This window comes from Micropterus salmoides, unplaced genomic scaffold, assembly GCF_014851395.1.
Source record: "Micropterus salmoides isolate LMB-PRFRI ecotype aquatic unplaced genomic scaffold, ASM1485139v1 Ms_hic_scaffold_18, whole genome shotgun sequence".
Taxonomy (NCBI): Eukaryota; Metazoa; Chordata; class Actinopteri; order Centrarchiformes; family Centrarchidae; genus Micropterus; species Micropterus salmoides.
This window is the reverse complement of record NW_024040928.1, coordinates 31,846,255-31,860,027: the sequence shown is the minus strand read 5'-3', so window position 1 is coordinate 31,860,027 and position 13,773 is coordinate 31,846,255. Positions and strand designations below refer to the sequence as shown.

At 48.2% G+C, this 13,773-nt stretch overlaps 2 protein-coding genes across 5 annotated transcripts in view; both read right to left on the bottom strand.

Moving 5' to 3' along the window:
* Positions 1-13,773, bottom strand: part of LOC119909376 (NLR family CARD domain-containing protein 3-like) — a 622,129-nt gene that overhangs the window by 154,927 nt on the left and 453,429 nt on the right. The gene's annotated exons all lie outside the window — the stretch shown is intronic.
* Positions 22-2,016, bottom strand: sox11b (SRY-box transcription factor 11b). Its single transcript, XM_038727636.1, has one exon. It carries the CDS (start codon positions 1,895-1,897, stop codon positions 737-739), a length of 1,161 nt encoding a protein of 386 aa, XP_038583564.1. The 5' UTR covers positions 1,898-2,016; the 3' UTR covers positions 22-736.

The window sequence follows — 13,773 nt, the reverse complement described above, 5'->3', positions numbered from 1 at the left end:
GGAGGAATAAAGGGCGACTGCAGCAGCTCCAGCTGTTTATTGAGAGGACACAGAAAACTGTTTTTATATTGCACAAAATAATAATAAGGAGAAACAAACATGTGCCGACGAGGATATAAAAAACAGAAAGAATCCAGTTTCTCTCGCTCAGATTTACATAAACTCCTAAACTTTAACTATTTTACACAACATGTACAACTTATCCCGACTTCCGGCCACAGCTGCGACTTCCGGTCCGAACCCCCGGTCGGGTCAGAAAGCGGTAGAGAAGAAGAAGAAGTGCCTGGACTGTACAAAAATAGGCCTGAAAATATTTTTACTTCTGGATAAAAAAAGATGAGGTTTGTTCGGTTCTGTAGAAAAGGTGTCATACCTGCTCTGGGTCCGGGTCTTTACATTTCATGGCCTCCCCCCCCCCCCCACACACACACACCTGGAGCAGGGAGCTAAAACTACAAGTCCCATAAAACATCCTGATTTTAGTGTTATTGTAAGAGTCTGGACGGGAATGCATAGTCCGGGTCCTGTTTCAGACCCGAGCAACAGAAACTAAATCCATAAAACCCTGTTGAGGTCATTTAGTACCGTCCGGTCCGGGTCCAGGCCGGCGTCCCCTCCCCCCAGCGGCCCCTCAGCCCGGTCCCTGACTGGCTCTGGAGCGCCAGAACCGGCTCCGGGGAGACGAGGCGCACGGAAAAAAATAATAATCCGGTTCCCTGTCCGGGTGTGGCTCTGATCAGTACGTGAAGACCAGGTCCGAGAAGTTGGCCTCCAGCCAGTTCCCCGCGATCATCTCGCTCAGCTCCGGGGTGCAATAGTCCGGGAAGTCGAAGTGGGACCCGAGGCTGCCCTCGCAGTCCAGGTCTTTATCCACCAGGGACAGGCTCAGGTTCCCCGGGGCCGAGCTGGACGCCGCGGAGCTCCACGGCTCCGAGGAGGAGGCGTGGAAGCCGGCCAGGAGGCTCAGGGTGAAGTCGGCCCCCTCCGCCGGGAGGTCGTCCAGGTCCTCCCCGCAGCAGGAGGAGGAGGTGGAGCCGGACCGGGACGAGGACGCGGGGGACAGGGAGGCCGGGTAGGAGGAGGGCCCGGTGCCCTGCCGGGTGATGTTCTTGAAGCTGTAGAAGCACCGGTCGGACCTGCCGGTCCCCTCCGGTTCGGCGGCCGGCAGCTTGGAGAGGTAGTACTGGTCCGGCTCGTCCTCCTGCTCCACTTTGAACTCCCGCTCCTCCTCGGAGTCCTCCTCTTCATCATCATCGTCGTCCTCCTCCTCCTCCTCGGAGTCCGTAAACTCCCGTTTAATGAGCTTGCCGGGTTTAAAGCTGGTGGTCAGCACGTACCGGTACCGGGGGTCCTGGTGCTGCGGGAGGTGGCTGCTGGCTCGGCCCGGACCCACAGCCGGCTTGCTGGGTTTCAACTTGGCCAGCTTCCGCGCGGCTGCGTGGTTCTTGGCAGCCGGTCGGACCGTCTTCTCCGGGGTCTGAGCCGCCGGCTTGCCCGCCGGAAACGCACAGCCCTCGGTCTTGGGCTTCTTCTTGGGCCGGTACTTGTAGTCCGGGTAGTCGGCCATGTGCTGGAGCCGGAGCCGCTCCGCCTCCCGGATGAACGGGATCTTCTCGGTGTCTTTCAACATCTTCCAGCGCTTCCCGAGCCGCTTGGAGATCTCGGCGTTGTGCATGTCCGGGGACTGCTCCATGATCTTCCTGCGCTCGATCTTGGACCAGACCATGAAGGCGTTCATGGGCCGCTTGATGTGCCCGGACGCCGTTTTGCACCAGTCCGCCTTCAGCGGCACGGGGCTGCGCGCCGAGGCCGCCAGCAGCGCCCTCTCCTCCGGGTCGCTCGCCTCGCGGGACCCGCCGTTCGTCCCCGCTCCGCCATGTTCCGTCTGCTGCACCATGGTCCGGATCTAAGTCTCAAACTGACCGCAACGGACTCGAACTCCGCACCGCAGACTCGCTCAGTACTTTATCTCTGCTCGTTCCGGTCCCGCTCGGTCCGGCCGCATCTCTCACTCTGCCCGACTTCCAAACCGGCGTCTTATTAACCGGCTGATCATGCGCGAGACGTTACCGCCCTCGACCAATCACAGCCCTTCTTCTCCAAAGTCTTCCCGCCTCCGCCGCGCCCTCAGCCAATCAGATGTCTCCCACCCTCCCCGCGTGCCCGCCCACAGCCGTCACAGTGAAATAAAGAGATTTAAGTTCAATTCAACTTAAAAATCTTCACGTCAGGATCTGTGAGCGGCTTCCAGGAGCTTCATCAAGGATTCAAGGAATCCTCCAGGAGTTCTGAGGCTCTTTAGGTCCTTGAAAGACCCTTGGAATAGCTGTGAAAGTCCTTGAGCGGCCAACAGAGAGGGAGGTGCAAGCAGATAATGATCCTCAACTGAACCAGGATGTGAAATAAAAACTGCTCCCAGGTTAAAGTTAGTCTGCAGCGAAACCTGCACATTAAATCTCTCTCAGCTTTTCATCCTTATTCTGAACACTCTCACCTCCAGCCTGAGCCCTGACCCCCGCTCCCACGCCTGCACCTGATTGGCCACCGCAGAGTGAGAACGACCCCCCCCCCCCCCCCCCCCGAGTCCTGGTCCCATTCAAATGAATGAGGAGGCTGCTTTTGTCTTCTGCGCCTCCTTTGTCATGTGAAGGAGCAGAGCTTTAGAAACGTTTCAGTGTCACATGGACCTGCAGAGTCCTGCAGAGTCCTGGGCCTGCAGAGTCCTGCAGAGTCCTGGGCCTGCAGAGTCCTGGACCTGCACAGTCCTGCAGAGTCCTGGGCCTGCAGAGTCCTGGACCTGCAGAGTCCTGCACAGTCCTGGACCTGCACAGTCCTGGACCTGCTATTTCAGTCTCCAAACTTTGATATGCCAACATAAAATCTATCTTGTAAACATGGTGTACATTTACCCGAGTGCTGTACTTAAGTACACGTCAGAGGTACTTCTACTAAAGTACACGTCAGAGGTACTTGTACTTTACCTGCTCCGTCTCAGAGGGAGATATTTTTACTGCTCTGCATTGATTTTTATAAATCTGATGGTTCTGAATGAAACTCCAGCACTTTATAAAGTTCAGCTAAAAAACTCTTTTAATGATCTTTGAAGTACTTTTTCACTTCAAACATCTGACGTGAGGATTTGTGTCTGAATCATTCAACACGTGAAGCTGCAGTCTGAACAAACATGAGCGCACCGATACTCTGAAAGTACAACAGGACAGCGAGTACTTTTACTTTGAACTCTTTAAGTACATTTTCCAATTACACTCACATACTTTCACTGTAGTAACATTAACACTGCAGGACTTTTACTTCAGTACAGGATCTGAGTACTTCATCCACAACTGCTTGTAAATGATTCAGAAAGTATTTGTGTGAGACGACGATCGGACGGATACACAACAAGAAGTACTCAGGCGGTTTATACTTCAGTAAAACTACCAATACTGCAGTGTAGAAATACTCAAAGCATTTAGAGAAGTATAAAATATACTTTCCCAGCAGTAAAAGTACTCATTAAATGTATTATAGGTTGTGATGCGTTCATGTCTGTAAGTTGCAGCTGTGAAGACTCTAAACTTTCATCAGTAACAACAACAACAACAACAACAACAACAACAACAACAACAACAACAACAACAACAATAATAATAATAATAATAATAATTAGCTGATTATATTCTGAGTTTGTAAAGTAGCTCAGACAAACGCAGTAAAAGTACAACGTTTCCCTCTGAGATGTACAGTACAAGTACCACCAAACTGTACTTAACTGTAGTATTTTCTGCTGTTCACATTAAACAATGTCGGAGGTCAAAGGTCGAGCTGCGGAGGCAGCAGAAGGAAATGACTTCACAATTATACCACGACAGCTGAGAGTACTGCGTTCTGATTGGCTGCAGGAAGCCCAACATCGAGCTATTAAAAGATGCGATATTAGAATAAACCAGGGCCTGGATCAGAGTCTGGATCAGGGTCTGGATCAGAGTCTGGATCAGGGCCTGGATCAGAGTCTGGATCAGAGTCTGGATCAGAGTCTGGATCAGGGTCTGGATCAGGGTCTGGTTCAGGGTCTGGATCAGGGTCTGGATCAGGGTCTGTTTCAGTCTGGATCAGGGTCTGGTTCAGGGTCTGTTTCAGGGCCTGGATCAGAGTCTGGATCAGGGTCTGGATCAGAGTCTGGATCAGGGCCTGGATCAGAGTCTGGATCAGAGTCTGGATCAGAGTCTGGATCAGGGTCTGGATCAGGGTCTGGTTCAGGGTCTGGATCAGGGTCTGGATCAGGGTCTGTTTCAGTCTGGATCAGGGTCTGGTTCAGGGTCTGTTTCAGGGCCTGGATCAGAGTCTGGATCAGGGTCTGGATCAGGGCCTGGTTCAGGGTCTGTTTCAGGGTCTGGATCAGGGCCTGGATCAGGGTCTGGTTCAGGGTCTGTTTCAGGGTCTGGATCAGGGCCTGGATCAGGGTCTGGATCAGGGCCTGGATCAGGGTCTGTTTCAGGGCCTGGATCAGGGTCTGGATCAGGGTCTGGATCAGGGCCTGTTTCAGGGCCTGGATCAGGGTCTGGATCAGGGTCTGTTTCAGGGTCTGTTTCAGGGTCTGTTTCAGGGTCTGGATCAGGGTCTGTTTCAGGGTCTGTTTCAGGGTCTGGATCAGAGTCTGGATCAGGGTCTGTTTCAGGGTCTGGATCAGAGTCTGGATCAGGGTCTGTTTCAGGGTCTGGATCAGGGTCTGTTTCAGAGTCTGGATCAGGGTCTGTTTCTGGTGGGTTTGTGTCTCGTGTGCTCAGAACATGTTCTTCTTCCTGTCCTCTCTCGTCAGCACATGTACGTTATTATTCTGCCTGTGACTTTGAGAGGGGGGGTGGGGTCCTCTGGTTCAGGTCTTTGTGTCTGAGGTGCACCCCCGCCCTCACTTAACATGTGTATGGAGGCTGGGGGGGGGGGGGGGGGGGGGGATTTGCATCTGCGAAGAGCTTCTTGTCACCTAAAGCCTCTGCAAACACAGGGCCGCATTTCAATGAGCTTTACTACCACTACTACTACAAGTACTACCACTACCACTACAAGTACTACCACTACCACTACAAGTACTACCACTACTACTACAAGTACTACTACAAGTACTACAAGTACTACCACTACCACTACAAGTACTACTACAAGTACTACAAGTACTGCTACTACTACTACAAGTACTACTACAAGTACTACAAGTACTGAGCTGCAGCAGTCCCCGTGTGTCTGTTCTGAAATTACTGTCTTAGAAGATCACAGAGGTTTTTTTACCCAGAGGGACAAAGTTTAACATGAGCAGGATCTGAACCTGCAGTACAAGTACTCCTCAGTAAAAGTACTCCTCAGTAAAAGTACTCCCCAGTAAAAGTACTCCTCAGTAAAAGTACTCCCCAGTAAAAGTACTCCTCAGTAAAAGTATTCCCCAGTAAAAGTATTCCCCAGTAAAAGTACTCCCCAGTAAAAGTACTCCTCAGTAAAAGTACTCCCCAGTAAAAGTACTCCTCAGTAAAAGTACTCCTCAGTACAAGTACAGCGTTTCTTCTTCTTCTCTCAGTGTTTCTCAGAGGTCAGAGGTCACGTCTGATCCTCTTCTTCTTCTTCTTCTAGGTAAAAGCTCCACTTCCTGCCCCCCCCCCCCCCTCCAGCAGCAGCCCTGATGGTCGTCTGCAGGTCTCTGGTCAGAAACTGGTTTATTGAGTCCTGCACAGACTCACAGATGTCCTGAAGATGATGTCACTCGGCTCCACGGTCAGCGTAACAACTTCCGGTTAGACTTTCAGAATAAACAACACCAGCGGGTCTTAACCACGAGTCCGTTTCCCGCCGCTTTACCCCATCGGAGAGCAAAATCCAAGACGAGATCTCATAGTTGTTTCCTTGTTCGCTGCTGGACACAAATGAGCTGCTTTAATCCCAAAGTGAGACCAAAGGTCTTTTCTGCTGCTTCATCTGATCTAAACAAGAGATCTAACTGATCTCCAGAGTGTGGATCAGAAAATAGATGTTGACCTCACTTATTTTACTCAAGTACTTTACTTACATCTAATGTTGAGGTTGAGTATTTTCACATCCTCATAGTTTTTATTGTTTATTATCTGTTACAAGTTAGTGAGGAAAATAAAATAGATTTTGAGATGAAACTTTCAAATGTTTTCCACTTTGTTAAGGTCACAGCCAGCGTAACTGTTACAGCCGATACTACTGAATTCATTAAGACCTGAGATGTTATTTCTCCTCTTTTAAGTAAAGGAAACTTGTCCTCTAGTTAAAGACTTTGATCAGCAGGAGCAGGGTTCAAATCCGGCTCAGGACCTCCAGTTCAAGCTCAGACAGTAATCGCAGCTCCTTATTGGTCTGCAGAACTTTATTCTTTCTCCCAAACTTCCGTCAGTGCGGACCAGACCGGCTGCTTCCTGTTTACCGGCCCGGTGTACCTGAACGCTTTCATGCGGACGGGGATCGACTCTGAAACGCCGCCGTGGGCGGAGCCTCTGATGGAGGTTTCCTCCCGTGTCAATCAGACCTGGGAAATCTTTTCACCTGAGCTGAGAGCGGCTGACCTGGGATCAGACAGGAAACAGTACAACAGCAAGGACTGAGCAGTACTAGTACTACTGCAGTAAAACTAGCCGGTCAGCAGGAGAGAGATACTTCTCTTAGTACACCGACATGCAGTACTCTGTGTACTCTGTGTACTTACAGGGGGGTGTTGTCTCAGCTCGTAGTGAAAACTACAGAGTACTGCAGAGTACTGCAGAGTACTACAGAGTACTACAGAGTACTGCAGAGTACGCAGAGTACGCAGAGTACTGCAGAGTACTGCAGAGTCTCTCTAACATCTTCAAATTGTCTGTTTTACCAGGAGAGTCGGTTTTTCAGTGAACGTTCATGGAACCAAATGAAAACTCAGCATAAAGTTTTTGAGCTCCGACACAAACTCTGACTTTAATTTGACAGAATGAACTTTGTTTTCCATGTTGATCCTGATCCTGATCCTGATCCTGATCCTGGACCCAAACGTCTGGCCGGCAGCTGAAGCTCCTGTTGGCTGGAAAACTGATCAAAGATAAAACAGGTTTCACATGTAACGTTACAGATTTCTACTTCCTGTCATCTGACAGTAATTACTTTTATTCCAATATCATGTCTCTGAATTCTAATGCTTTACTTCTGAGTTACGTTTTATGTTCCTCACAGCTCGGTTCTGCTTCAGATCACAGTTTTATCTGCTGATTTCATCTTCTGCGTCGACGCACGTAGCCATGCATTTATATTTTGTAGTTGGCGCTACAGCGTCCACTGTGTGGCTAACTTCCTGTTTAGCCCTGCGCTAACAGGAGTAAAATAAGAATTGTGCTTCTCGTCAAGACTTTTTAAATGCTGCCGACCGAATGGGTCAAACTCTGATGGTTACGTGCGTCATTCCACGCTCATAAATGCCGCTGCTTCAGCAGCACTTCCTGAGAGCTCGGAGGAAATGATGCTACCGAGCCGGCCAATCACAGGCTTCGGCGTAGAATCAACGCAGACGTATAAATCAGTATAATTAATAATTAAAGAAGACACTTCTACTTACGTTCGTTCAATGATGATAAGATACAGAAAAACAGAACTGCGTGGTAAAATTTTAGAGAACATGTCACAGAAGATGTTTTGAGCTGCCGTCTCTTTAAGAGCAGCTCAGCTGCTACAGCCTCGACCATCGAACTCCAGAAACAGGAAGTCGTGTTTTTATCTGGGGTTGGTGGATTATAAAAAAGGGGTTAAATGTGTTGTAACGGGTCAGTCTGTGACGGCAGCAGTAGGGGACAGCGCGGCGATTTCTCAGCAACCAGAGACAAAATTGGTCATGTGACCACACATTTTTGAAGAGTCATCGGTTTCCCTCTGGCTGTGGTGGAGAGAGGCCCGTGGAAGAAGTGATGAGCACATCTAAGATCAAAAAACGTGATTTGTTGCGTTCAAGGAGTCCTGGTTCTCGTGTCTGAACCGCGTGTGTCAGAGCTTTAGGAAGTTACAGTGTGAAGCCGTTAGCGTGACGTTAGCCTGTTAAAATGGCAGGAGATCTGAGCCAAAGACCTGGAGGAAGCTGAGCCAGAATATATTTTACAGTGCGTTCCTCTGCATCAGAGCGGAAACCATCACGTCAGACAGCGGGAGAGCGACAGAATGGGAAGTCCATTCATCAGGAAGACTTTAAAGTGAAACATATGAAACCACCAGGAGACACAGCTGCAGTGTTTCACTGGCTTACAGGGCAACATGAGCCAGGAGTCCACTTTTCTTTGGAAAGCCGTATTTTGAAAGAGTTTCTTTTAGATCCAAAGTGATTATTCTCAGGGACGCACCGCATCCTAAAACATATGTTCATGTTTTAGTTACTGTCACGTCCTCCCTTACACCTCAGGTAGAAACTGGCTCAACCCCCCGACCTGAACATTTTGTTTGTTTAGTTTAATATCAGCCAGCGTCCTGTCCTGGTCTGTCCTGGTCTGTCCTGGTCTGATCCGGTCTGTCCTGGTCTGTCCTGGTCTGATCCGGTCTGTCCTGGTCTGTCCTGGTCTGATGTGGTCTGTCCTGGTCTGTCCTGGTCTGTCCTGGTCTGATCCGGTCTGTCTTGGTCTGATGCGGTCTGTCCTGGTCTGATCCGGTCTGTCCAGGTCTGTCCTGGTCTGATGTGGTCTGTCCTGGTCTGTCCTGGTCTGTCTTGGTCTGATGCGGTCTGTCCTGGTCTGATCCGGTCTGTCCTGGTCTGTCCTGGTCTGATGTGGTCTGTCCTGGTCTGTCCTGGTCTGATCCGGTCTGTCCTGGTCTGATCCGGTCTGTCCTGGTCTGATCCGGTCTGGTGGGACTCCTTCTGTAAGTTCCAGGTAAATAAAAGGTGCAGCTGTGGCTTCCTGTTCTGAACTGTCCTCAGGTCTGTTTACTGAAGAACTAACGAGGCCCTGACCTTTGACCCCTGGCCCTGGGGTTGGTGGACAAAATAGCTGGAACACATCCGGAAGTTTCTGTTGAGGCAGGTGGTTTTTCTTTGTGAGCGTCCGGCGGATCAATCAGCAGGAGGGTCGCTGAGTCCAGCTCTGATCAGACCCGATCAATACTCCTGATCAGCTGACTGATGGAGCAGCAGCCTGCAGGCGGGAGATAAAACTCAGTGACCTTCACCTCACACCTTAGCTGTTTGTAATGGCTAACAGCTAACGTCTACCAGCCCAAAATCTAACATCTAACAGCTAATGGCTGACAGCTAATGGCTAACATCTAACAGCTAACGGCTAACATCTAACAGCTAATGGCTGACAGCTAATGGCTAACATCTAACAGCTAATGGCTAACAGCTAACGGCTAACATCTAACAGCTAATGGCTGACAGCTAATGGCTAACATCTAACAGCTAATGGCTAACAGCTAACGGCTAACATCTAACAGCTAAAGTCTACTGGCTAACAGCTAACATCTAACAGCTAAAGTCTAATGGCTAACAGCTAACGTCTAACAGCTAACAGCTAACGTCTAATGGCTAACATCTAACATCTAATGGCTAACAGCTAACAGCTAACATCTAACAGCTAACGGCTGACAGCTAATGGCTAACATCTAACATCTAATGGCTAACAGCTAACATCTAACAGCTAACGGCTGACAGCTAATGGCTAACATCTAACAGCTAATGGCTAACAGCTAATGGCTAACAGCTAACGGGTGACAGCTAACGGCTAACAGCTAACATCTAACAGCTAACGGCTAACAGCTAACGTCTAACAGCTAACGGGTAACAGCTAACGTCTAACAGCTAACATCTAACAGCTAACGGCTAACAGCTAACATCTAATCATTAGATGTTAGCTGTTTGTAATGGCTAACAGCTAACATCTACCAGCCCAAAATCTAACATCTAACAGCTAATGGCTGACAGCTAATGGCTAACATCTAACAGCTAACGGCTACCAGCTAACCCTCTGTTTTTAAGAGCAGTGTGTGCTTTATGTCCACGTCCTGTGAACGAGCTGCGAGTCTGAATGTTGATGATCAAAGTGTAAAGTCTGAGATGTCCTAACAAGCTTATCGTTTTATAAAGTTATTTTTTATGTATTAACGGTAAATATTTGTTCCACCATCACGTCACTCCCGACTCGACTTGCTCAGGACTCCTTGGTGTCGCTTTTGGACGTGTAGGGCTGCGTGGTTAGACTTTCAAAATAAAACTAGTGTTTAATGTTGTGAAACGTGGTTTGGGTTAAAATAACATCATTGTGTTAGTGAACTTTGTAAGTAAAAAAAAATGATATTGACCTTGTGTTTCACAGAGGAAACGAGCCCACACCTACCTATAGTGTTCATAAAGGACGCCACAGGGCTTCTGGTCCTGGTCTGAGGCTGGTCTTGGTCAGGTGACCCTCTACGTGACTGAGAGCTGCAGAGACGTTTTATCACAGATTATTTGTAATATCATCGTGGCGTCTGTAAAACGCGCTGACAGATCAGATCATTAACGTCCCCCTCTGAAACTGATCCCCGGACAGTTTGTGACAGCTGCTGAGTCAGCGTCTGTCTCCCCCGGGACAGGTGAACAGGCCCGGGGGCGGCAGGTGATGGCGGCGTCCTCTGGGAGCTGCAGCTTGTTTACTGTGGACACATGGAGGCTTGTTGACGCCAACAAATGAAAACCTCTGAGGTCGACGGCAAATGATGACAGAAGGAGAAGAAGAACAGCGTGCTCTGAAGTTTTCTCATCGTCACCTGAAGTCGAGCTCCGTCCGTCTTAACCCTGTAAGGTTAAGGACGTGCAGCTGCAGCTCATATGGACAAAGGTTAAAGGTCTTTCCAGAATAAATGAGTCAAAGTGTTGCCAGAAACACTTTTAATTAGTTGTTGGTGATGGAGCGGCTTCGTTGGCTCCAACATTCAGCTCCTGAAAACTCATCTTGTGTTGGTCAGCGAGCTGTAGTTTCTCACAGTTTCTGCTCTCTGACCCGAAGCGTCGTCGTCCAGTTTCTGCTCAGTGATTTGTTTCGTTGTGTCTGCTGAGGTCACCTCCAGGGTTCACAAAGGCGCCTATAAATAAAATGTGTTACTGTTATTAAGTCATAATATTTCAAGATGATAATCATAACTTTCAGATAAAAGTATACGAGCAGCAGCTCCAAACGAGCTGACGTAGCTTCAGGCTTTTCTTACTACAACATATTTATCGTGACATTTTGCACAAACTGAAGCTAATTTGTCTCTTTTATCTCCCAGTGAGATACTGGGAGCTCTGGGCTGATTGGCCCCGGAGCTGATAGATGTCTCCGTGAGGAGAATTCAGAGCAGCCGGACAAATTACACCTCAGGGAGAGTGGGGGTAACCTTAAATTAATGTTGCCATGACAACAGGCCCTGTCAGGCATTATGGATGTTACTGAAATTCAACTTCTACATTCCCGACATGATTTATATAAATAAATACAAACACGTGTGTCTCTTTACATCAGCGGCACACAGTAGATCCTTTACTCTGATGACGTTTGTTTACCTGTACTGGGTCTTCTTTTGTACGTTTGTTTAGTTGTTTCTTTGCTGCTCTAACAATCTGAAAGAGTAAATACTGACACAAGCTGACACTTTTATTCAACTATTTCTTTTAATGTCAGAGGCCTAAATAAACAAATAAACCTTTATTTAAGTAACGGCTCAGTGAGAGTGAAACAGAACGACCAGCCTGTGATTTAACACCGACTCTAGTTCTTTTCATTGAACCCGTCCTGCAGGGAGTCCCGGCCGATGGGGCAGGACACCTCGCCGCGCCCTCCTCTTCTTCTGTGGTGGTGTAACGGCAGGAGAGTCAGCTGAGCAGAGGGTGCTGATGCTGCTCTGTGGATCCCTGCACCCCCATCAAAAGGGTCATGTGACCGCTTTCTAAGGCATGCTGGGAGAGTTGCCCCCCCCCGCTGAGCCTGGACCTTTATCCAGAGCTTTGAAGCCGGGCTGTCGGTCCAGCAGCGACCTGCCAACAGTCAGAATCAGAAGTCTTGTTCCCAGTTGCTGACTTTGCATGTCGAGATATTAAAGCCTGGAAATAATAAAGAGAAGAAGAAGAAAATGTCCCGTCGACTCAGAGTGGATGTGTCCAGTGTTTCACAGCGTTAACAGAAGTGACACGTTTCGTAGCAGCTACATGCTAACAGCTGATGGTCAGTTACTGTTAGCTGAGCGTGTTAGCATGCTAGCATTGGCTAATGGGCAGTAAACACGGTGTCCGTCCTGCAGGTGTTGGACACGTTGACGCGCTGGAGTCAGTTCCTCCTGAGGGCAACATGAACTCGTCGGGCAGTAACGCGTTGCTGGAACATTAGAAAGTAATATCGTGATGTAACCAGTAATAACTACAGTAACGTTATTATTACTGTAATGTCGCCACTGTGAGAGCGCTCGTTGTGAATATTTGTTGTTAATCGTTAAGTGTTGCTCTATATTTTTATATTTTGTCAATTTATATATTTATCTACACAACATGAGTAATGCACATGGAAATATCTGCCACTTTGTTCTTTCTCTGCAAATAGCTGTATTATTATTGTTTATAACTTGTATTTGTTTATTCCATATTTATATATTTCTACATTTATTTATGTCAGCTATGTGTTTGTCTGCGTGTTGCACCTCATCACCAAAGCTAATTCCTCGTACGTGTAAAACACTACTGGGCAATAAAACTCCTTCTGATTCTGAATAAAAACATTTAATGTTGACTTTTTCTTTCCGGTTTCTGGACCTCCTTACTCCATCTTTTCTGTTAAATATCATATTTACAGCCCAAATCTGACGCTACAGGGTTTCCCCCAGTCGCTACAAACTGGCGGGTCTTGACCACGCGTCCATATGTGACGAGTTCGGAGTGAGAACGGGTTGAATATGAAGGTCTGAACCACATTTCATCAGAATCCATCCGACAGCTGCTGAGATGTTTCAGTCTGGACGAGAGTCGAACATCAACATGCAGAAAATATTAAATTATTTTTCAGTCGAGGTAAAACTGTAAACTTAAAAAAACGCTTACTGTTAAACTCCTGCGGTGTGAAAACCGTCCTAAAGGACCTGCTGCTCTTGTCTGAGACACAGAGAGGATATAAATGCTGCAGACTGTCCTGAGAACATCAGTCTGCCGATACAGACCCGCTGCAGACTCATCCTCTGCTAACTGTCCTAATTACCTGGATGTGCTCAGACGTACGTCTTCATTCACAGTTATTGAGCTGCAGACAGGAAGCTTAATCTTCCAGCGTTCAGGTTAAATTAACCGTCCAATCAATGACTCAGGAACAATCCTCCGCGCTCTCGTCGGAGGGACGCCGCATCCTTTTCTCTCCCTTAATGGCTGTAAATCAAAGCCGGGGCCAGAAAGCTGCTGGTGAATCATTACCCTGCGTGTCCCCACAGCGCTGTGGACAGGAGCCAGGAGGACAGAAGGGAGCAGCAGGCCACTCCAGGGTTCATCAGATCCAGAGATCCAGGTTTTAAAATGAAGAAGCGAAAACTCCCCGAACAGAAAGCTTCTATTTTAAACCTGGTTTTACACGATATTAGAAGAGATGCTCACAGTTCATATAAAACAGCTGGAGTGAGAAAGATTGTGACTCTTCTGCCAACACGTTCTCACTCCCAACTCGTCACACATAGACTCGTGGTCAAGACCCCTTAACGCACTGAGGGAAACCCTGTACGACCATGTTTGAACACTAAAGGTGATATACAAGAGTCCAAGTAAGGTTGGGATGG